The sequence below is a fragment of the Citrus sinensis genome, chromosome 4 (genome assembly GCF_022201045.2).
Source record: "Citrus sinensis cultivar Valencia sweet orange chromosome 4, DVS_A1.0, whole genome shotgun sequence".
In the NCBI taxonomy this organism is placed as follows: Eukaryota; Viridiplantae; Streptophyta; class Magnoliopsida; order Sapindales; family Rutaceae; genus Citrus; species Citrus sinensis.
The window spans coordinates 26193082-26207002 of NC_068559.1; the positions used below are offsets into that span (position 1 = coordinate 26193082).

Consider the following 13921-nt stretch of genomic DNA (forward strand, 5'->3'; position numbering starts at 1 on the left):
GCATCTCATACACAACATGATACATATCCTTATGAACTTTATTAAAGTTGATAAGAACCCGCACCTGCTATTAAAAGAAGGGTCATGAAAAGATCGATTCACTGTTTTTCTTTTTCTTCCTTTTATTTTTTAATGGAGCTCTCTGAGATTGTGTAACGCTGGGTGCTAATTTAATACAACAACAATAATCTAGAACTTTGTGCTTGTGTCAGACAGTTTGTGGAGAGCAAAGGAAACGAGGAGTTTAGAATAAGCTTAAGAACATTATCATGTCTAAGATTTTAATTAGTGATTCGTTAAAACAACATGATTAAATTTTAGTAGTGTTATACATTTTAAATTTTTTATCTTAAGAAACTATCTCAAATGACACGATATTTATCAAGTGATTGCTGAGAATAATACAATTAATTCATTTGAGTTTTTAATGAATCACCAACCAATAAATGAATGACATATCATTTGAGATGAAATTTTAAGATAAAAAATTTGGGATATCTATTATTATTCTTCAAATTTAGAGTCACTAAAAAATATACGTGTGAATCGAGATTTAACTAAATTTTATTTAGTGTTTATCGTTTACGATCAAGTTAAATTCATTTTTTGGTAGAATTAATTTATAATTTTATGTGATATGTATTATCGTGTGTTGAGTAAAATATTAATCCGTGATTGATGATTACAAGACAAGAATAAGTAAATCTGAAGAATAAAATGAACATTTGGCGCCGCACACAAGTGGTTAAAGAAAATTAAATTCGGACGAAAAAGAAAAAACCATCAATCTTAAATCATTGCGAATCAAGTTGACATCTAAATTATTGGTAACACAAACAAACACATAGTAATTCTACCAATAATTAATATAAATTAAAGAATTGAATGTGAACTTTCCGGCAGCCAAACAGCAAAAGAGTGAATGTCAAGCCAACAGAAACAGTAAAAAGAAAAAGAAGATAATGTGTCTTTCTAGCCATGTATGACCATAAGCAGTTAAAAGGGGGAAGCAAATGATGATTGGATTACTGCTAATGATGGACAAAAACATAAGCTACCTCATACAAATCACTTTTTATTCATTTACTTACTTCTCCGTTTCGGTCAATAATAAGCAAAAGCAGGGAACCCAATTGTCGTGTCACACTCATCTTGCCCATCCCATGCGCTGCACGCGAATCTTTGACAATGCATGGGGAGTTGGTGACTTAGGGATACGAGTTATATACAAATCCCATCATTTACCACCTACTAATTGTGATTTTCAAGCGTTTTAGCTTTTTACTCTTTGACTAATTTGCCAAGTAAATATAACTGTATCCGAAATCAACTAATGTACCCCATTAGGGTTTTTGCTTGGACCAACCAATGACTGGAGGTGGACACAAATCTGCAACGTGTGCAGGATTGATCAAAATCAGATTTTAATCAGCTGAAACACAAAGAGCCCACATGATGTATGAATACATGAGATGGGGTTACCACCTTGGAAAAGCTGAAAGTGGTTTTCGTTCAATTTCATGGTCCCTTTGTTAAAATTTAAGTCGGAATGTTACAATTCATAGACTCTGCAAATCTGGTTCAGTTTTGTGGGGGCGTTTGTCAATTTACATGCCCTCTAATACGGACAAAATCTCAAGACTCAAGACTTAAAAAGGATTATAAGAGACAAGACAGCGATCAAAGAAAATTAAAGCTACGCTTGTGACGTTTTGTTTATACTTTTTAGATTAATGTCTGGCAGCGGCAGCAACAGTGGCCCAACTGGCCTAATGCTGAATCATGTAATTTCAGTGTCCCAGCCTCTGTGGCGTCTTGTAGTTAATTTGTTGACTCCAAGAGAGAATTTATGAAAGGCATGGAGAGCTATTAAAGCAGTGCTGTGTGGTATATCTAAAGCTTTGATAAATCAGTATCAATACAGGAAGCAGATGTCAGAATATGCATGATTCATATCTCTATTCTGCTTGATTTTTATTTGATAATTTTGTATTACTAGTGATATATGCATGCTATAATTGGTATCATTATAAATGTACGAGATTGGCATACCGAATATTGCGTGATGATGCTGTCTCTAATACTAGCCACAATTTCTTTTGAATTGAAACTAATGGCAAGCTTGCGAATGAACAGAGATATATAGAAGAAGTAGATAATCAACTGTATAATGCATTATGCATGTATCCAATGCATTAGTTTTGCTTTGTATACGTTTCCTTGGTTGCAATAATTTCAATTTGAATCTCAAGCTGGCAATGTTTCGGCCAGCAGTATCAGCATATCTTTATATCACAGTGATTAAGCCCAAAAGAGGCCAAAATCCAAACGGAACAGTTAACCATTTTAGGGTCGTGGCCGTCACCATTCAATAATGTAAACATTACAGAAGATTCTCAGTCCCTTCTACAACTTTTTAAAGGGCGTTTTTCCTGTTATAGATCTGTAATTAAGTATATCTCAAAATCATTTTTAATGAAAAAATAAAAGCATATCGATCTCCGGAAGATTGTATGGTCCTGAAAATTTTGCTTTATCCATCATGATACAAGTACCTTAAGATCTAACATGATCTAGCCCAGGAGATTATGAAATTTTGACCTGTTATAGATCCATAACAATCTTTGATCTACTTGTAGACAATATCACATAGTGTCGCTTGATTTTATTATTCTTTTATGCTGTAAGTTTGGTGTAACGCATTAAGCTTAAAATAGATGCTTCAACTTGATTCTTGTATTGCCCACATGGGTTTGCTCAAGTGATTTTTAAATAATTTTATTTGGGTGGCCACGAGAGTTTGAATCTCAAATGTCGTAAGTGACCCAACTAAATGCATTAATCAATTTCAACTCTACGCATTTCAGCACAGTCTCACTCTCTAAAAGATAATTGGTTTAGACATTGTTCACTCTTAATTTTTGAAATGAATAACAATAAGGGAATTGATTCTTTTGTTATTAACCACTCTTTGATGAAGTGGTGAACTCCAACTTTATTATTGAGATGGAGGGTTTGAGTCTTCTGTATTTTTTAGAAGTAGATTTTATAAGTCATTGTAAAATTTATGGTGCAACTATTAGTCAATTTGTAATATAATATTAGGAAAAAAAGAGAGGAGAGAATACGATTCTAGTATCATTCTTGTGTGACGCATAAACAAAATTAATATATGATTAGTTTTAAGTGGTATGCATACAATGTAAACAATAAATTGTGTCGTATTTCAAATTCATCCATAATATGTTTGCTATTGAATGAATAATTTTTTGTTTTTTTTAACATTCATGGTATTGAAGTTACTGGTTATGATGGCAGTTAGCTCAGCTGATAATATCTCTCAAATGGTACAAATCAATTCGTGATTTTAACTCAGCTAAGACACATGCTTTATTAAAAAAATAATTAAATAATTACAACGATATTGGTTACATTTTGTCAAAATACGATTACATTCATGTGATACATGCAACCTGTAAAGGGTCCAAAATAAAAGAGAGCAAGATACAAGGGACCCACATAGCGGGCCCAAGAGGGCCCTTTGAAAAAGGCCACTGTCGGTTGGCCGCCCCGATGGGTGGCACTGAGAAGGACCATTTACCATTACATTGCCCACCATTTCAATTGTGGATTGCCCATTTTTCACGTAGTGTTGACATCAAAATTTCGCCCACTCACTCAATTCACAATTACCCTCGCTTCGCTGCTGAAATTTCAATATTGCCACTTGCCTTACTTCCAAGGTTGGTGCTGATCGAGCCTCGACGTAATTGGGTGCCATTTTCCCTTGTGATCGTGTCGAGAATTGGTGTGACATAAACTGATTGCGGTGCCGTACCGCATTTGTTCCATTTTAGAGGAAAGAGAATATATATATATATATATATATATATATATATATATTAATAATAATTTTTTTGTACACAAATGACATGCTTAGGAGTCTGAATTGAAGTGTGCTTCTGTTTCATTGATTAGATGAATTGATTAACTACGTCCTTTTCCAAGAATTTAATTAATTACATGAATGAATGAATAAAAAAAAAATTAAGATCGTTACAAGTGATTTTTCTTGTTTCCCCCCTCCTTCCATTTTGATGATGAATGAAATGAGTGCTTTGACAGCTTGAGGATTAGCCTTATCACTCCATGCTGTTTGCTTTCCAAATCTTTAATAAGGTTTAAGAGATAATCGACGTATTATAAGCTGGAAAAGTAACCATTTCATCATTTAATGATGTAGACAAACAAATTTGGGCTAGAGAGTCCAAGTTGGCTCACAATTGACGTGAGATTTACCTCTCTTGATGAAGCAACGAGAATTTCATTTCCCTATTTGCATAGTTTATCTAATGGTTATAAGTATTTATTTAATCTTATAAACTCTTATCATAATTTTTATTATTATTTGATTATCTTTTTAGTAGTGCCTTTAGAGCATAAATAAACTATTTTGTCTCTACTAGTAAAATCTCAAATTTTAGATTTTTTTTAAGAGTAGATGTTGAAAAGATTTTTTTTTAAATATTAAAATATCTAAAATATCATCTACTTAGTTGACAATTTTATTTTATTATCTTCGTAACATAATTTTTTTAAAAATTACCTATTAAAATAATTTCATAGATTTTTAATAAAAATTCTCATTAACAACCAAACAACTAAAATTTTTTAAATAAAAATTCTATTTATAAAAATTCTACTGTCAAAATTTTAACTGAAATAAACTATACTTAAAAAACTGTACCAAATAAAGCCTTAATCTCGAACATATATCATATTATATGATAGCAGAACTTTAGATTAAAAATATCCTCTTAAATCTTAGTTCTTAAAGACATATCTTTGTGAGAACACCTGTAACTTTCAAGATGGTTGTGATATTCGCAACTTCATCTCTCCTGATTGTCCAATGGAGCCCAGTTTCCCATCAATCTCAGCCGTAATGATGAAAGTCATCGTTAAGTATTCAGACAAATTAAACGAAGCAAAATAATGATGATAAAGAAAATAAAATAAGAGAAGTATAATTATTTTTATTTTGTTTGTTTGTTTGTTTGTTTGTTTTTTTTTTTTAAGTAAACCTTGAGAATCCAATGCAAAACATATTGACTATGACCTTTAACTGCCTGATAATAAAAGTCACAGCTTAGCAGCATTTCATTAATGAAACTTTATACCAAAATTTTCTCTTGCATTACATTAGTCTAATATCAACTGCTGCATGGTACGTTTAATGCTTCTTCGTTTTCACACCAATAGTATGCAAATGTGGTCACGGTGCTCGTGGACCATTTTGCAATTAATACAACACTAGGACATTTTCGATATTTTGGGGAATCGACAAGGGCAATATTTGCTTGCTGCCCACTACGTAATCTATCTATAAATATACGGCCATAGGTGATAGTGATACACAAATCCTATTCCACCTTTTAGCATCCCTTTACTTTTTTTGGAGGGGGGGGGGGGGGTGGGGGGGATTATAAAATCTTTAAAGGTATATGTGGAATAATTTAGAAAGGAAAATACTTTTGAAAAAAATATTATTATTGATTTCTCTTCCTAATATTAACTTTTTGATATTAATATGGAATCGAGAGGTGTACGATGTTGCATATAAAATAAAATAAAATAGTTTTAAGTGTTTTGACTAAAATAATCAAGAAGAGGAGGAGGAGGGCACGGTAATAAAAATGGTGTGGCAATGATGAGAAAGAGGGAGACACAAGTGGGCGCAGGATAAGCACGTGGGCGACGCCCGCTTTCATATTTCACGCTGGGATGGCATTTGCATTAAGCCCATTGAACCACATTCTTGTTCAAGTTTTTAACACTAAACATATCTTTTTATTTTTCTTTCAAAAGAAAAAAGAAAAGAAAGTTGATACATACATGTAGTACATGATACCTACAGTTTTGTTATCTCAAGTTTAAAACTCTTGGTGAATGATTGCAGAAAGCTAGCGTTAGATTTGAGGTTGCTCTTCCTGAGAACTAGCCTTTTTGGTTTTATCATGTATTAATGTTGTGACTTGTGTGTTCTAGCTTCTAGAGCCAAGTGGATTCATTCTTATTATTAGGAGGGGATTTTGCCTCTTTGTTTGCATGTCCAGATCAGATGGGTTCGGTCAAATGACATAGACTTTGGAGTGTTTGATCTTCTCTGGGTTTTCTGTCACTTGGACTATTTATGCTATAAATTTTCTTTATATTAAACTCTAAAAGAGTGACATGTTATGTTATATTATTGCTGTTGTACCCACAAGAAAAAACTCTTGGTATTCATTTCTCCTTCAGCATCCTCTCTCCTCCATCAAAATTCTATCCTACTTATTTATTTGAGTTTCTGAGTTCTGAATTTTTGGTCAGGGCCTGGAGAACATCATTTTGGCTGGCTGCTGGATAGACTTTTTCTTTGGGGCGGCTTTTAATAGGTTATGAATGAAGTTGGCTTATCTGAGTCCTTCTGAGCATTTGGTTAAGATATAAACTTAAGCAAGAGAAGAAAGAGTAGAAGAATCAGTCATGAAGTTCATGAAACTTGGATCTCGGCCTGATACCTTCTACACTTCTGAGGCTGTAAGGTGAGAAAAACATCACTTATTCAAACATGACGCTTTCTTGAATGAATATGTTATTTTTCTTTTCTCTCTTTTTTTTTTTTTTTCCAGAGAAAGTACAAACAATTTCTTTTCTGAATGCAGGTCAATCTCCTCTGAAGTCTCTAGTGATCTCATAATTCAAGTGAAAGGAACTAGATACTTGCTTCACAAGGTAAAATTAGGGATATTGATATCAGTCGTTTTTAGATTATGATTTTAGGCTTTATTTTGATTGATTTTTATTTTATTTTTTGAATGTCATTCCTATGCATGCAGTTTCCTCTGTTGTCCAAGTGTTTGCGGCTGCAGAGGCTATGTTCTGAGTCCCCTGAATCCTCACAACACCAGATAGTCCAACTCCCTGATTTCCCTGGCGGTGTCGACGCATTTGAACTCTGTGCAAAGTTTTGTTATGGAATTACAATCACTCTCAGTGCCTACAATATCGTAGCTGCAAGATGTGCTGCCGAATATTTGCAGATGACAGAGGATGTTGAGAAGGGGAACTTGATATACAAGATTGAGGTTTTCTTCAATTCATGCATCCTTCATGGGTGGAGAGATTCCATTGTGACTCTACAAAGCACTAAAGCTTTTCCTTTATGGTCTGAGGATCTTGGAATCACGAGCAGATGCATTGAAGCAATTGCTTCTAAAGTTTTAACTCACCCCTCAAAGGTGAGCTTATCACATAGTTACTCTAGGAGGGGAAGGGATGATATATCTTGTAATGGTGCGGAGAGCCAAAGGCACAAAGCATCAACCAAAGGCTGGTGGGCTGAAGATATGGCAGAATTAGGCATAGACCTTTATTGGAGAACCATGATAGCAATTAAATCTGGTGGAAAGATCCCCTCAAATCTTGTAGGCGAGGCACTGAAAATTTATGCATCTCGATGGCTACCTAACATATCGAGAAATGGACGTATCAATAATCACGAAGCATCAGACTCGGATTCAGATTCAGCCACTGAAGTAACATCAAAGCATAGGCTACTTTTGGAATCAATAATAAGCTTGCTTCCGGCAGAGAAAGGTTCAGTTTCTTGTAGCTTCTTGCTTAAACTCCTAAAGGCAGCCAATATTCTCAATGCTTCCTCTTCTTCAAAGATGGAACTGGCTAGAAGAGTTGCACTTCAATTAGAGGAGGCAACCGTCAGTGACTTGTTGATACCTTGTCTATCATACACAAGTGATACTTTGTATGATGTAGACATAGTGATGACAATATTGGAACAGTTCATGTTACAGGGGCAGAGTCCCCCAACTAGCCCGCCAAGGTCCAAGCTGGGATTTGAAAGGAGAAGGTCCCGGTCAGCGGAAAATATTAATTTTGAGTTACAAGAGAGTAGGAGATCTTCTTCAGCATCTCATGGTTCCAAACTCAAGGTGGCAAAGCTTGTGGATGGATATCTTCAAGAGATTGCCAAAGATGTTAATTTGCCACTGTCAAAGTTCATTACAATTGCTGAGTCTGTACCAGAATTCTCGAGGCTTGATCATGATGATCTCTACAGAGCTATTGACATTTATCTCAAGGTAAACAACGAATTGGCGTCAATTGTTTTCAAAATTTTACCTTAAACTCACCTTTCTAGTTGCCTAAAAATGTTTAGACAAATTTCGTTATCATGTTTTAGGATGTGGGTCACCATTAGCGGTAGCTAACCAACTCCTTGACCTTAGAATCTTGTCTTGTCTGCAATTTATTGGCGGTTGGGATGTGACTGACCTAACAAAATTAGCTTGAATGAAGTCTAGAGCATGTGAATATAGATGTATATTTAGACTTCTTGTTGGTTGAGAGTTTTCTTGCTGTACAATCTACAGTCGTTTTAAGTCAGAATAAAACTAGAATCCTCCTAAGTTTTCAATATGGAGTTAAAAGTCCACGGTCCACACAGATATATCTGCAGTGTGACCGGACCTTGCACCTTTGACATGTTTCCTTTTTCATACGGCATGAATTATTCACAATTATTTGAATTACGGGGTCAAAATGAGATATTAAAAAAGAAATTACATGGACCATGCAGGCACATCCGGACCTAAACAAGTGTGAAAGGAAAAGATTGTGCCGAATTCTAGACTGCAAAAAATTATCTATGGAGGCCTGCATGCATGCCGCAAGAAATGAGTTACTCCCATTAAGGGTGGTGGTCCAAGTTCTATTCTTTGAGCAAGCTCGGGCCACAATGGCCGGTGGCAAAATGACTGAGCTGCCTAGCAACATCAAGGCACTGCTAGCGGGGCATGGCATTGACCCGTCAAGGCCTCCACCACCATTAAGCACCACTAGTACCATTCCAGGGGATGATCAATGGAGCATCCCAGGGCTTAAATCTCCAAAATCAAAGCTTTCAACTTTACGAATGAAACTAGCTGAAGATGATGAATTAGATGAAAATGATTTGCACCCAGATGGAATGGGAAGAACTTCCAAATTTAAGGCTTTCTGTGCTCTTCCTGCACGACCCAAAAAAATGTTCAGTAAGTTGTTATCAATCAATAGAAGTTCCAGTGAAAAGAATTGAGTGACTTATGCTTGTTTTCGAGTTGGGGCTGGTAGGGTAACTAATACTCTTGTTTTTTGTACTTTAAGAAATGGCCTTGTAATTTTTAGCTTAAAAACAAAGAATATCAAAGTGCATTGTCGATGTAACCTGTTAGATTACTGTCTCAAATTCCTTGTGTTATTTGGACTACTCATCTGCCATTGGAGAATAAGATTATAATTTTCAGAACGTGAGAGGAAATTGTGTGTGTGATGTGAATGGATCTCAATTCTGAAACTTGAGAATAGTTGCAACCGAGTCACTGTGGGACCACAAGTGGCATTTGTCTAGAAATCTGCAACACCTGATTCTGTCACTTTGTTGCAGATTATTGGATCCTCAGATGATAAAAAAAGTCATTGGTAATTTGGGTTTCTGACAGTTTGCAGCGCTGTGATACTGGAAAGCTTTTTGTCTTGTGCCTTTGTCTTGAGGTAATCATTTCAGCTGCCTTGTAAATTCCATCGAATTATGAGCAAATTAGGCCTTGGCGTTTGGGCAGATCAGAGATCTGCTGATTCTGACTTCTGGGTGGCTGGAAAATTCTTTTGTCACCCATGATTGTGCCAATCTTGTCAGCAAAGAAAATGATAATGGTATCAAAATGCGACATCTGCAAAATACAGATATACAGAAGTTTAACACATGCTGGTATGGCAAGTCATTCCATTTATTATCATAATTATGCACCATCAAAAATAAACTGGAACTGGAAATGCTGATTTGCCAAAAAGTTTAGGCAACTTCACTTAGAATAACCGATCCATCAAGTTGGACACTTCTGATGTGTTTACAACCATAAGGGTCAACTATTATATCTTTGTTCCATATTCTTTGGTACTTTTGAGAGGAATATTCCTATAGAATATGGTGACTCCTTTTAAATTTCTTCACTTAGCTTTCGTTCTGTTTAGAATTATTTACATATACGGTTGAATTTTGAAGCATTGATGAAGACATTTTACTGCTGTGTTCGCTTGAATTTTGATACAACTCGGTGCAGTCTGAAACATAATGTCGTCATTATTTGTTTTAATGGAAAGTACGCATAGGCGTGAGCCGAGTCCTTCAACATATATAGGTTAGTTACTCAGCATAGTCAGCGACTCATCATGAATCATGATCATCATAGGCTTTCACTTTTGACTGTAAAGTTAGAACTATCTTCTAGCAGCTGCAAGGATTTTTTTTTGCAATATTCAACTCCATTTACACCTCCAACTTTTCCCTCAAATCCTTACTGCTAAAAATAATAATGTTAGATTTCTCTTAACATTTAAATCTTAATTTAAGTCCTAATTAATATGGTATTTATTTATTTAATAGTGATTAAATAATCTTATAAACTATGAACTTATCATCCAATAGATGAGTGACACATGTTAAATATTGGGATTTTAACATTATTATTTGTTTTATTTTCAATTTTTTTTGAAGTAATCTCAAATTTATGTCGTTAAATCGTATCCAAGTACTATACATTTCCAATATCTATGACTAAATTATCTCTAATCAGACATTAGTGGCCATTTATCATTTGCAGGTGTCAGGTCTAAACTTGTGGTAGCTCAAATATTATCATGTCAATCAATTTTTAACATCATTGAAGAAATAAAATTGCCTGGATCATCTTAGATCTTAGATCCTATTGGATTTATACCGTTGACAGCTGAGTCCAAGGTTTGTTTGTTATTGTGATTGGAAAAAGCTGTCGTACGTTAATTTTATTGTATTCTTATATCATGAAAAAAAATTAATATATATATATATATATATATTTAAAATTATTATTTAAAAATCATATTTACCCCATAATACAGCTATTATGTCACTTCATTTTAGTATCAAATAGGGCCTAATTATCAAGGAAATCTTCCCATGAAAGATATACTAATTAAGCCAAGACAAGTTTACTTGCAATTCTTCTTCTGCCTTACAAGATCCTAAGATTAGTACCTTCGTTAGCTGCACCTAATGAACAGGGCTTTAACCAGACAGCCGGTTAGTTATACTATATTTACACCCCGAAAAAAACTGATAATTACCTTCAAGTAATTGATTACATTACATCGCACACGCAGTGTTACAACTTACACGCATTCATAAAACGGAGTAGAATTAATAGAAGATATTAACAGGATTAAAGCAGAAACTATAGAACATCATCATACAGAAGCAATGTAACAAAGATATGAGAAGCAGGGTGATTAACGATCAGATTTGACATATATACAGAACATAATATCGTAAAAACAATCACTGAGCCTCAATGGTGTTTGCATTACTGGTAGCATCAGCCTTAGAGGTGGAGTCTTTCGAGTCAATGCTTTTAGTCCGCTGGAGACTCGGGGCCCGGTGAAGCCTGCACCTGAAGGAACCTGCATGTGTGGTAGGCGAGCATAAGCAAATAAAGCAATTGCTCTTGGCTGAACTTGGTTGTCTTGTTAGCCCCGATGTTGGAGATACCATTTCAGTTTCTTGTGGAGTCTCCACCTTCATATCATTTTTGTTGCTCATATGTTCGCTATCCATTCAATTTTCTTCCCTTAAACTTTCCCCCCCTGCAAGAGCTAATTCACGGATCATGTTGTGTACCCACAAAATGCAAAACGAAACAATAATAGTTTGTAATTCGATTAGAAATTGTTACCTTTGGACTTTGGTGATGTTCTTGATTGACCCAGAAAGCACACCACAAAAATGAAGATCAAGTAAGAGAAAGAGATGACATTGGGAATGGCTAAAAATGACAATATGCTTTATCTATTTCTCTATCACGGGAATAATAATCGATTCCATTAACGTCCCACCTAGATATATCACTTTTGTTGTGAATGCCTCAACCACTCCCCCCAATTAGAGAAACCCATCATATCAATATGACCCCATTACGTTTTGTATAATTTGATCTCTTCTTTTTGGGCATGCACTTGAATCATGAGGTGCCATACCATGCTTGTGAAAAATCTTTAAAAGGGTCCCCCATTATCATGGCAGACGTTCTCGTGGGCGTCATTTTTGCTCTATCGCTTCTTCCACCAATTCATATTTATCAATTACTATTTTAATTAAGGACGAATTTTATATGTATATTTTTTTCCCCTTGCCTTTTTTTCCCTCTTTAAATTAATATGAGGAAGAAAATTCACATGCATCACCATACAAGGACATCACACTTTTGACCGTTCTTTAATTATTTATATCGTGGAAATTGGAAGAGGATTGATGTAGAACATCCTTTAAGTAGGCAGAATTTGGATAAACGAAGTTATATGTGGGGTATAATAATAAATAATCCCATCTAGTCCCGCTTTGAATTGTTTTTAGAAGACTCAAATGTGATTTTTAAAATTAAAAATTAATTTTATATTTTATTTTATTTTTTAAGAAATAACTTCTAGCAAAATCATTATATCTTACAATAAATTTTGAAGAGTGGGGAACAATAGTTTTTTAAAATTTGATTTTGAGAATTATTTTTATACTTAATACAATTCTATATATATCCTTACATATATTATAAAAATCTAAAATTATACTTATTAATTAGGAAATAAAATTAGTAACTTTAGAGTGATTATTATTTTTATCAATTATATTGAGATAACAAAATACAAAATAAAATTAATAACATAAAATATTTATTTTAATTATAAATTATTATATGTGCACAAACAAAATATTTTATATACATGTTTATAAATGTTTAAATAAATTTAATTTAATATTATATCTAATTTAATCATTTATATTCTTACAATAGTTTAATAATAAGATTTACTAAATGCATAGACAACTTTTAAAATTAGTAGCACTTTTAAAATTAAATTTTAGTAAATATTTAACTAATTCTCCTTATAACTAGTTATTTCTACAACGCAACTAATAATAATTATTTTAAAAATTACAGTATTATCAAATTAATCCTAAAATTGATTGAAGGGTGTTTTATTTGTTTATTATTTATTTTTATTAATATGACCAAAAAGGCCTTGTCACGAGCTGGACTCGAACCAGCACCTCTGGGAGCAAAACAAAAGACATACCCAGCGAACTACCTTTTTATAAAATTTGTGCAATATTAATGAAAGGAAAAAAAAGGTCCACCATAAGGGGGCCCACTGGATGTGATTTTCGGTTGATTACCCCACGCAAGAGATAACTACATGGTGGCATCCCACAAGGCAATAACTTTTGAATATGTGTCAAAAGATTTCAACGACAGACTGGAATCCGACCCAGCTCAATAATGTTTCAAGAATTCTAGAACTGCATTTTTTTTAATTTAATCCATGCGTGCGTGGCCTGGGCTCTAAACGCAGCTTGTTGCTCTCGATGAAATTTAAGGCAGACAATAACAGTGGGCCGACAAAGAGACTTCAAACACCCAGTGGGCTAGCAATTAAAAAGATCATGAATCCAATCCAATAATATCTGCAGACCCAACCACAAAAGCCCAATATGTCCTTTTGTTTTTAATGGACACGTCCTTTTTCTTGAAAAAGAAAAAGAAAAAGAAAAAATTGTACCCAACTCTGATTAGATAAATAGACTTAGCAATTTCACCACAAAAAAGTACGAGTGGGTCTTGGCACTTGTTACTGCCTTGCCAAACCAACAGAAAAATATGGTAGTATTTAAAAATAAATAAATTAAAAGTAAGGTTCTTATTAAATTATGTTTAATCCCTTCATAATCTTATTGGATTTTAACATTTTAGCTGCCCACAATTGTAAGCCACCCCCCCCCCCCCCCCCCAAG

General features: G+C 34.2%; 1 protein-coding gene and 1 long non-coding RNA gene across 3 annotated transcripts; one reads left to right on the forward strand and one right to left on the reverse strand.

Annotated features, from left to right (window-relative positions):
- The first annotated feature begins 5832 nt into the window (after positions 1-5832).
- On the forward strand, positions 5833-9349 carry LOC102615523 (BTB/POZ domain-containing protein At1g67900). Of its 2 annotated transcripts, none has more exons than XM_006483888.4 (5): positions 5833-5980; positions 6373-6587; positions 6708-6777; positions 6882-8144; positions 8642-9349. In XM_006483888.4, the coding sequence occupies exons 2-5, from the start codon at positions 6529-6531 to the stop codon at positions 9137-9139; spliced, it is 1890 nt and encodes a 629-aa protein (XP_006483951.1). In that variant the 5' UTR covers positions 5833-5980; positions 6373-6528; the 3' UTR covers positions 9140-9349. The 2 variants fall into 2 exon arrangements, with proteins under 2 accessions (XP_006483951.1, XP_006483952.1); XM_006483889.4 differs by lacking the exon at positions 5833-5980 and adding an exon at positions 5995-6281.
- Positions 9350-11176: 1827 nt separating this feature from the next.
- Positions 11177-12202, reverse strand: LOC107177707 (uncharacterized). Its single transcript, XR_001508669.3, has 2 exons — positions 11811-12202; positions 11177-11721 (listed from the first exon to the last, which is right to left on the reverse strand). It is a non-coding gene; the product is annotated as an uncharacterized LOC107177707 (long non-coding RNA).
- Positions 12203-13921: the final 1719 nt, after the last annotated feature.